General features: G+C 32.6%; 1 protein-coding gene across 1 annotated transcript in view; it reads left to right on the forward strand.

Moving 5' to 3' along the window:
* LOC142331291 (stalled ribosome sensor GCN1-like) overlaps positions 1-10,049 on the forward strand; it is a 32,621-nt gene extending 22,572 nt beyond the window's left edge. Inside the window, exons 5-6 of the mRNA XM_075377085.1 lie at positions 7,653-7,752; positions 10,000-10,049. Coding sequence (XP_075233200.1) covers positions 7,653-7,663 — 11 coding nt within the window. The 3' untranslated portion in view covers positions 7,664-7,752; positions 10,000-10,049. The remainder of the gene's footprint in view (positions 1-7,652; positions 7,753-9,999) is intronic.

Raw genomic sequence — 10,049 nt, forward strand, 5'->3', positions numbered from 1 at the left:
TAAAAAAATTAAGTGACTTGGTAGACATGAGAACTGTGGTCACTATTAACTGTTTTATGAAAATCAAATTGGATCTACAATGCGCATTCTACTTGCATTGACCTAGACTCCAATTTTTGCTTCGTACAATGATTGTTCATGTAATTAAACGGGGCCAACCACAGTTGTGTATTTTGTGAATTATCGTCACAGATAAAACCGTGTTTCATCTGTAATAAATGTAACGTTGAGGTTACCTACAGAGTTTTGCTCGCTTTTTTGTCTTCAGTCATTTGACTGGTTTGATGCAGCTCTCCAAGATTCCCTATCTAGTGCTAGTCATTTCATTTCAGTATACCCTCTACATCCTACATTCCTAACAATTTGTTTTACATATTCCAAACGTGTCCTGCCTACACAATTTTTTCCTTCTACCTGTCTTTCCAATACTAAAGCGACTATTCCAGGATGCCTTAGTATGTGGCCTATAAGTCTGTCAATTCTTTTAACTATATTTTTCCAAATGCTTCTTTCTTCATCTATTTGCCGCAATACCTCTTCATTTGTCACTTTATCCACCCATCTGATTTTTAACATTCTCCTATAGCACCGCATTTCAAAAGCTTCTAATCTTTTCTTCTCAGATACTCCGATCGTCCAAGTTTCACTTCCATATAAAGCGACACTCCAAACATATACTTTCAAAAATCTTTTCCTGACATTTAAATTAATTTTTGACGTAAACAAATTATATTTCTTACTGAAGGCTCGTTTAGCTTGTGCTATTCGGCATTTTATATCGCTCCTGCTTCGTCTATCTTTAGTAATTCTACTTCCCAAATAACAAAATTCTTCTACGTCCATAATCTTTTCTCCTCCTATTTTCACATTCGGTGGTCCATCTTTGTTATTTCTACTATATTTCATTACTTTTGTTTTGTTCTTGTTTATTTTCATGCGAAAGTTCTTGCGTAGGAATCAATTATGCCGTTCATTGTTTCTTCTAAATCCTTTTTACTCTCTGCTAGAATTACTATATCATCAGCAAATCGTAGCATCTTTATCTTTTCACCTTGTACTGTTACTCCGAATCTAAATTGTTCTTTAACATCATTAACTGCTAGTTCCATGTAAAGATTAAAAAGTAACGGAGATAGGGAACATCCTTGTCGGACTCCCTTTCTTATTACGGCTTCTTTCTTATGTTCTTCAATTATTACTGTTCCTGTAAATGTTAGCAATTGTTCTTCTATCTCTGTAGTGTCGTATTGTAGTGTTGTATCGTTTTACCTCGTGAGGTAAAACGATAGTTTTCTTTCTAATCCTGAGGTTGCCAGTTCAAATGTGGCTTAAACCGGTGCGTATTTTAATTTGATTTTTGACTTGCAAATTTTTTGTTTGCCGTAATAGTTTTATTTTTCAGCAGACAGTACTGTGGGAGTATGGTATTTGATTTCTTTATTTAGCTATCATTTTTGTAATTATTGTTTCCTCTGTTAATGTGTAAAATTCTAACATAATAGTAAACAGACTTGAGGAAATTGAAGTGATATTTGGCAATTCTCATTTGTGTTATATACTTACGCAAGGTAAGACAGCTTACTGTTTTGACTCTTAAAGCACAAACACAGTTTTAGTAGAAGATCAGAGTTCAGTAATTTACTGTAGAAACCTAATGTTATTGATTTGTAAAGGAATAAAACCGTGTTGACCGTGTTGATAAAAAAATTGTGTTGACATTAAGAAATTTGGTGAATTGCTACTAGTCATGCATCAAAAATCTTTACTAAAATTCTATACAGAAGAATTGAGAGGAGAGTGTTTCAGGAAAAGTATAGGGACAAGGGAAGCAATTTTAGGTCTCAGATTAATAGTAGAAGGAAGATTAGAAAAAAACAAACCGACATACTTGGCGTTTATAGACCTAGAAAAGGCATTCGATAACGTAGACTGGAATAAAATGTTCAGCATTTAAAAAAAATTACGGTTCAAATACAGAGATAGAAGAACAATTGCTAACATTTACAGGAACCAAACAGCAACAATAATAATTGAAGAACATAAGAAAGAAGCCCTAATAAGAAAGGGAGTCCGACAAGGATGTTCCCTATTCCCGTTACTTTTTAATCTTTACATGGAACTAGCAAACATCTTTTTTTCCGCATAGTGTCAGTAACAGGGTCTATTTCTCGATACACCATCTCATTTGGCACAATCCACCATCGGCCTTCTTTTTGGTGTTTTTTATTGATACACGTTCTGACAATTCTCCTCTCTATTTTCAGAATTTTTTCAATTCGGTTTTTCTGAGTGATTTTGAAAAGGGTCTCGCTTCCGTAGGTGACTTCTGGGGCTGAACTACAGTTTTATAATGTTTAAGTTTTGTTTTAGCAGAAAGGCATTTTTTGTTATATGTTGACCGAGTTAATTTTTGGGATTTAATCATTTTATTTGTCCTGTTTTGCCATGTCACTTTTTCATTTAAATTATAAGTTATTATTTCCCCTAGATATTTAAATTGTTTTACTATTTTAATTTTCTGATTATTTACTGTAATGTGCTTACCAGAGGATCTATGGCCATTAGTTCAGTTTTTTCGAAAGAGATATGAAGCCCTATCTTTTGTGCTAGGTTTTGAAGGCTCATGATTTGTGTTTTGGCTTCTTGAATATTATTTGCTAAAAGATCGAGGTCATCTGCGTTTATATATATATATATATATTCATTTTCAGTATTAATTTTTTCAACTATTTCCAAATTACCTTCTAAACTAAATAATAGTTTTAAACTAAATAATAATCAAAATTATTATAAAATTTTCAGCAACATTTGAGAAAACTATTATTCTATTTTTAAATGATTTAAAATATCTTTAAGATAGATTTAATGAAAATTAAATCTAAATAGGTCATATTACCTATTTGTTTTATATATCTTTTCATAATTGTTCCATTTAATTTTATAAATACCAGAAGACCCACATTTATTTTTTACTTTTTAATGTTTTATTATTATTATGTTTTTGCGGCCAACATGGGTCCACTTAAGTCAATTTTAGTTGGATCTTTTCTGAGAAAAGCCTGTTATTTTACTCTTCCAAGCTGCCCAGTATTTCTTCATCCGTTCAGATCTTGCTTTCTTTTCTTCATCCGTAAACACCCTCTTCGTTGTATTTTGTCGTTTGTCTGTCTTTTGTTTAAATCGAATGCTTTTGTCTTTTAGCTTTGTAATTTTTCCAGTTTTATTCTGTAGGTCAATCAGGGAAATTCCCAATTCTTTCATATCTTCTCTAATTTCTTTGATCCATCCTACTTCTAGCTTTTGGAACCAAAGCTTTTCAATGATATTTCTTGACAGTCTTGTTTCCGGCGTCCTTATGAGATGACCAAAGAAAGAGATTCTTTTTTCCGCATAGTATCAGTAACAGGCTCTATTTCTCGATACACCACCACATTTGGCACAATCCACCATCGGCCTTCTTTTTGGTGTTTTTTATCTATACACGTTCTGACAATTCTCCTCTCTATTTTCAGAATTTTTTCAATTCGGTTTTTCTGAGTGATTTTGAAAAGGGTCTCGCTTCCGTAGGTGACTTCTGGCTGTACTACAGTTTTATAATGTTTAAGTTTTGTTTTAGCAGAAAGGCATTTTTTATTATATGTTGACCGAGTTAATTTTTGGGATTTAATCATTTTATTTGTCCTGTTTTGCCATGTCATTTTTTCATTTAAATTATAAGTTATTATTTCCCCTAGATATTTAAATTGTTTTACTATTTTAATTTTCTGATTATTTACTGTAATGTGCTCTATTACCAGAGGATCTATGGCCATCAGTTCAGTTTTTTCGAAAGAGATATGAAGCCCTAACCTTTTGTGCTAGGTTTTGAAGGCTCATGATTTGTGTTTTGGCTTCTTGAATATTATTTGCTAAAAGAGCGAGGTCTGCAAATCCTAGGCAATTTAGTGTGATGGAGTTTTTCTTAGTACCCATTTTTATATTTTTGGGATTTATTTCATACCATTTTCTCATGACAAATTCGAGGGCGCAGTTAAAAAGGAGTGGTGAGAGGCCGTCTCCTTGCCTCAATCCAGTTTTCATGTAGAAGGGTTGAGAGAGTTCACCTTTGAATTTCACTCTGGACTGGGTATTGGTAATACCTATTATATAACTGGGTAATATAACTCTATTATATTACTACTTATTTCAATTGGATTATTGTAATTAACTCCTTTTGTACTATAATATTATTTTGGCCTTTTTCTACGTTAAACTAGAATTACATTTTTATATTATTTAATGCTAAGTTTGTTGTTTATAATCAGGAAAGCCCAGTGCCAATTAAGATTTACTGTAATTTATTGTTCTAAGTTAATGACATTTGTTCATTGCTAATTTTTCAATATTACAGCATATTTCAGTAACGTAATAGTTTTCCAGTCATGCTATGTTTATTGATGTTTTTTTTTTCTAATTATATAATTGTAAATCTCATTTTAATATTATTATTACTGATTTCAGTTGATATCCTTATGTATCATTGTTATGTTAATTTCATAATTTCTTTTTAGTTTTTAAGGTTATGATTTAACATAAGTTCAGTTGTTTTCTTTCTCATTAAAGTCCAATTTCTTTTGGCAAATACAAGCTGTGTTTTTTGTTAACTTTACCCAACAAAGAGCTTAATTACAGAGATATTATCGACGTTAAAAAGGAATAACAATTAGGTACTTACGTATTAACACCACCGCAGCTACAGCTGCTTTTTAAGGTTATGTTGACTTCGTGTACTGACAAATCGTACGTATATCAAAATAACCTAACTAAATATAACCTACGCTCGCTAACCTCTTATAATTAACATTAAATATGCATAATATATACAACTTATTAATAATATAACCTTAATGTTATAGCACCAAAATTCAATTAATGTTAATCCACCGAAATCTGATTGACTACTTTGTTTTTAAATAAAGCTGTAGCTGCAGTGGTGTTAATACGTAAGTACCGTTAAAAGTTCAGTATTTTATGTGAAGTAATTATATGTCTACTAATAAAAAAGACTTTGTTCACTTCTTAATCGTACTGCAGAAGTGCAAAGTTTTTTTTTTTTTTAATTTCACAAAGTATAAAGTTTCATTTATAGTAATAAACAATGATAATTAGACAAGATTGTCCCGGGATCGTGTCTTTGCCTTTATTTTGAACTGTCATCAGGATGTTCTTTGGTCTATATAATATCTCTGATATAAGTGAACAGTATTTCATTTTTTTATTTTATTTGACAACTAAAGTTTTTCATGAATTAAAAAAAAGTGTTAATTAGATGCTGTTTTTCAGACTTGTCAAGTGTTTACATTTGCCTGATTCAGTTGTAAAACCAGATTATGTAGAAAGACGGGCAAATAAGAAAAAGTAAATTAGGTACTTATGTATTATCGCCACCGCAGCTGCAACTTTATTTAAAAACAAAGTAGTCAATCGGATTTCGGTGGAAAATGGGCCGATATAGAGTTTAACATAAGTAAATATTTATTTTATAAATATAATTTAACCAAACTTAACCTACGCTTCACTCCCTTCACTCGACTTCACTTGACTAATTAACAAAAAATACTCAAAAAATTATGGTTTTTTGAGTATTTATTTAATAACAATTACAATTATTTATTATTTTAATAATCAAATTGCGATAATTACTGAATTTATTAAATAAATACTCCAAAAATTACGGTGTTAATTAGTCAAGGTTAGCGAGCGTAGGTTAAGTTTGGTTAAATTATATTTATAAAATAAATATTAATTCATTTATGTTAAACTCTGTATCGGCCCATTTTCCACTGAAATCCGATTGACTACTTTGTTTTTAAATAAAGCTGTAGTTGCGGTGGTGTTAATACGTAAGTACCAACAATTATAAGCAATATTAACAACCGTTGTTAATATAATTTAGATATAAAAGGATTTTTTTGGTTGATTGTTCAACAGAACAAAAATAGAACACATTTAACCACCTCTCTTTCTTTCTTTTTTCTGTTTAGTCTCTGGTAATAACATTTAACCACCTAACTAGACTAGAATATCAAGCTGGTCTATCAGGTTAACTTGTCATTGCAAATCAGCCGTGTTTGAAGTCGAGAGTATTCAGGTTCAAATGCTAATAAAGGCAGCAGTTACTTTTATACGAATTTGAATACTGGACTGTGGATACCGATGTTTTTTGTTGGTCAGGTTTCCAATTAACCGCACAACTCAGGAGCGGTCAAACTGAAAATGTACAAGACTATACTTCATTCACATTCATACATATCATCCTCTGAAGTGGTTCATCCACTTTACGGTGGTTCTAGAGGCTAATAGAGAGAGAAATTGCAGAGACCGTTTTTTTTTTGTCCATAAAATGAAGTGGATCCGCAATTAATAAATTCTTGAAGACTGACAATGTAACTTTTATACGCTTAATTTAATTATAATAGAATTGAATGAACGTCACAGTTTTTTTTTTTTAGGACGTATAACTTCTAACATCTTTCGATAAACGGGATAAATTAATTTGCCTGATTTACATTATACGTCCCAGACTTTCTTAAACACATGAGAACAAGATGCAGTAATCAGTTGCCTTCTTTGAAAGTAATGTTGTAAAAATATACGACTTTGTTTATGAATAGAGTGAACATGTCTCCTTCATTTCAATCGGCTTGTATTCCAGAAAGGATCCTGGAATAGACGGAATACCTGTAAAATTACTGCGCAGTGCAGTGACGAAGCGATTGATAGATTATACAAACTGGTGTGTAATATTTATGAAAAAGGGGAATTTCCGTCAGACTTCAAAAAAAGTGTTGTAGTCATGATACTAAAGAAAGCAGGAGCAGATAAATGTGAAGAATACAGAAAAATTAGTTTAACTAGTCATGCATCAAAAATCTTAACTAGAATTCTATACAGAAGAATTGAGAGGAGAGTGGAGGAAGTGTTAGGAGAAGACCGATTTGGTTTCAGGAAAAGTATAGGGACAAGGGAAGCAATTTTAGGCCTCAGATTAATAGTAGAAGGAAGAATAAAGAAAAACAAACCGACATACTTGGCATTTATAGACCTAGAAAAGGCATTTCATAACGTAGACTGGAATAAAATGTTCAGCATTTAAAAAAAATTAGGGTTCAAATACAGAGATATAAGAACAATTGCTAACATTTACAGGAACCAAACAGCAACAGTAATAACTGAAAAACATAAGAAAGAAGCCATAATAAGAATGACAAGGATGTTCCCTATCCCCATTACTTTTTAATCTTTACATGGAACTAGCAGTTAATGATGTTAAAGAACAATTTAGATTCGAGGTAACAGTATAAGGTGTAAAGATAAAGATGCTACGATTTGCCGATGATATAGTAAATCTAGCAGAGAGTAAAAAGGATTTAGAAGAAACAATGAACGGCATAGATGAAGTCCTATGCATGAAAATAAACAAGAACAAAACAATAGTAATGAAATGTAGTAGAAATAACAAAGATGGACCATACGAGCTGTGTTTTTTGTTAACTTTACCCAACAAAGAGTTTAATTTTTTATTTATTGAAATCTATTGCGATAAGTGGCTTGTAATTGTTAAAAGTTTTGTATTTTGTTACTTTAAAATAATGAGAATTTTTTCTTTTTAGGGAGCTGGTAATCTAAGTTTTAATGGAGTTACTGGTAATAGTGTGCAATCATTGGCGTTATCTGCTGCCGAACATTTCATTAAAGTTCTTGAAACTGAAGGTTTGTATGAAATTTTTAATTTAATACTAATCGTTAAAACACTATGAAAAAAATTGTTTTACCATGATGTTTTACTACAGGGTGATTTTTTAGTCCTGTTACCTAATTGTTAATGTCTGGTAATTTTTTTTCTAAGAAAGGGAAATTTTGTTTTGTGACACGAAGTCGGTAGCGCTATTCAACCGGTATAGATACGGCAGTGTGAGTTGATTCTCCTTTACCTGTGTAAACTTTTGTGCCGTTTCAGGTCGTGTTACGAACAGAATGTCTTTTACCATAGAACGAGTTTTCATTCTTGAAAAATATTTTGCTACGAAATCATACACAAGTATAAAAGAATCATTTCAAATTAAATTTGTCTGTGTTCCTCCACCAGAAAAAATGTCAATTTCTAGGCGAGCAAACCGATATCGAGGGACAGGTAGTAGTGTTTGCGACAGAAAACGTAGTGGTTGACCAACTCGCTTGACAGATGATGTTTTAGAGAATGTGAAAACAAGATTGCTCAGTTCTCTACGGAAAAGTTTACGAAAACTTTCCACGCAAGTCGGTTTGTCATATTCGAGTGTTCAGAAAGCTGCTTAAAAAATGGAAATTTTATCCGTATACCGTACGATTAGTCTAAGAGCTTCAGCCTCCAGATTTAAACAAGTGATTGCAATATCGCCGTTGGTTTAGGTCTCTCGTAAATGATAGCGAAATTGAATTTTTAAACACAGAGTTCTTTAGTGATGAAGCTTGGATCCATCTTGTCGGTTATGTGAACAGTCAAAACTGTCGAATTTGGACGATTTAAAATCCTACCGCTTTACAAGACAAATCTTTGCATCCTGAAAAAATTGGTGTGTGGTGTACGATATCTCGTCATCGTATAGTCGGACCCATATTCTTCGAACAGAGTGTAAATCATTGATTCCCAAAGTGGTCCAGGTGGACCCCTAGGGGTCCATACGAGACTCGACGGGGTCTACGTTGGCGTGACAAAAAAATGGAGGTTCACAATTCGTAAACAGGGTCCATGAAAATTCATTTGGTTTCGATAGTTAAGAACCAAAATGTGTGCTTGACTTTGCGTATCAATGTAGGCAGATAATGTTTTAAGAAGCTCAGCGACTGTTACTTGTAAAAACTTGCATATTCAGTACAATGAACTTGTCAAGACTTGCAAAGTGCCGCCGTCCGCAACGGTTGTTCAGACATGCAAAGGGACGAAATACGACTTGTGGTGTGAGCTAGCAATCTTGGATGAACTTGTTTGATTCTTCACTAATATAAATACGATTGCCAAGGATAAACGTTACTCATTTGTTTCTGGAATTTCGAAAAGAAAAGTAAAGCGAATAGATGTTAGCGTTTGCCAGTGTCGGAAAAAGTAGTAAGTACTTACCTACACGGGGTCCACCGGAACCAGCAAAATTTTCAAAGCGGTCTATGAGAAAAATAAGTTTGGGAACCTCTGGTGTAAACGGTGGCATATACGGGAATATTGTTCGCCAATGTATGTCCCTCCTGGAACCTCAAGAACGGTATTGCCGGTTTCAGCAAAACGGCGCTACATGCCACACGTTTCGAGAAACCGTGGATTTTATGCAAGAGTTCTTTGATGATCGAATAATAACCCAGGGCTTATGACTTCCAGGTCCCTAGACCTCATATCTCCTGACTACTTTTGTGGGGCTATATTAAGTCCGAGGCCTTCTAAAACAATCCTCACACTATTGACGAACTTAGTCAAGTCAATATTACAGACTTAATCACGAATATTTCCAATGCGACTCTTAAAAAGGTTTCTGCTAATATGCTGAAAAGAGTCCGTGCATGTATAACCGCAAGGGGTGGGCATTTTGAGCATATTCTTTAACAATTATGTAAGTAATAGCTTTTTATTAAATCTCTTTTGTAAGTAACAAATACATTTTTTTATTCCACCTAAATTTCCCTTTCTTAAATTACATTTAAAATTTGGGTAGTACTTCAGACAATTTTGAATTCTAAACAAGCAGGAAAAAATTTGAACTAAAAGATAAGAAAATAAGTGTTGAAATAATAACTGGACGTGGTAGATAACAGATCCACAAGCTTTTTTTTTTTTTTTTGATTACTAGACATGCGTTAACTATTTGGTAAAGGAAAATGATCGATGACATTTTTTGTGTACTATTCTATAATGAAATTTTTTGTAGTTTTGTAGTCGTTAAAAATTAATATTTTAATTTTATTAAGTACGTTTATTGTAATGTGTTTCAGTGCATGAAAAGACTCTTATTCAAGCATTGGAAATGTTTTCTCTTTGGTGT

This window comes from Lycorma delicatula, chromosome 10 (genome assembly GCF_047948215.1).
Source record: "Lycorma delicatula isolate Av1 chromosome 10, ASM4794821v1, whole genome shotgun sequence".
In the NCBI taxonomy this organism is placed as follows: Eukaryota; Metazoa; Arthropoda; class Insecta; order Hemiptera; family Fulgoridae; genus Lycorma; species Lycorma delicatula.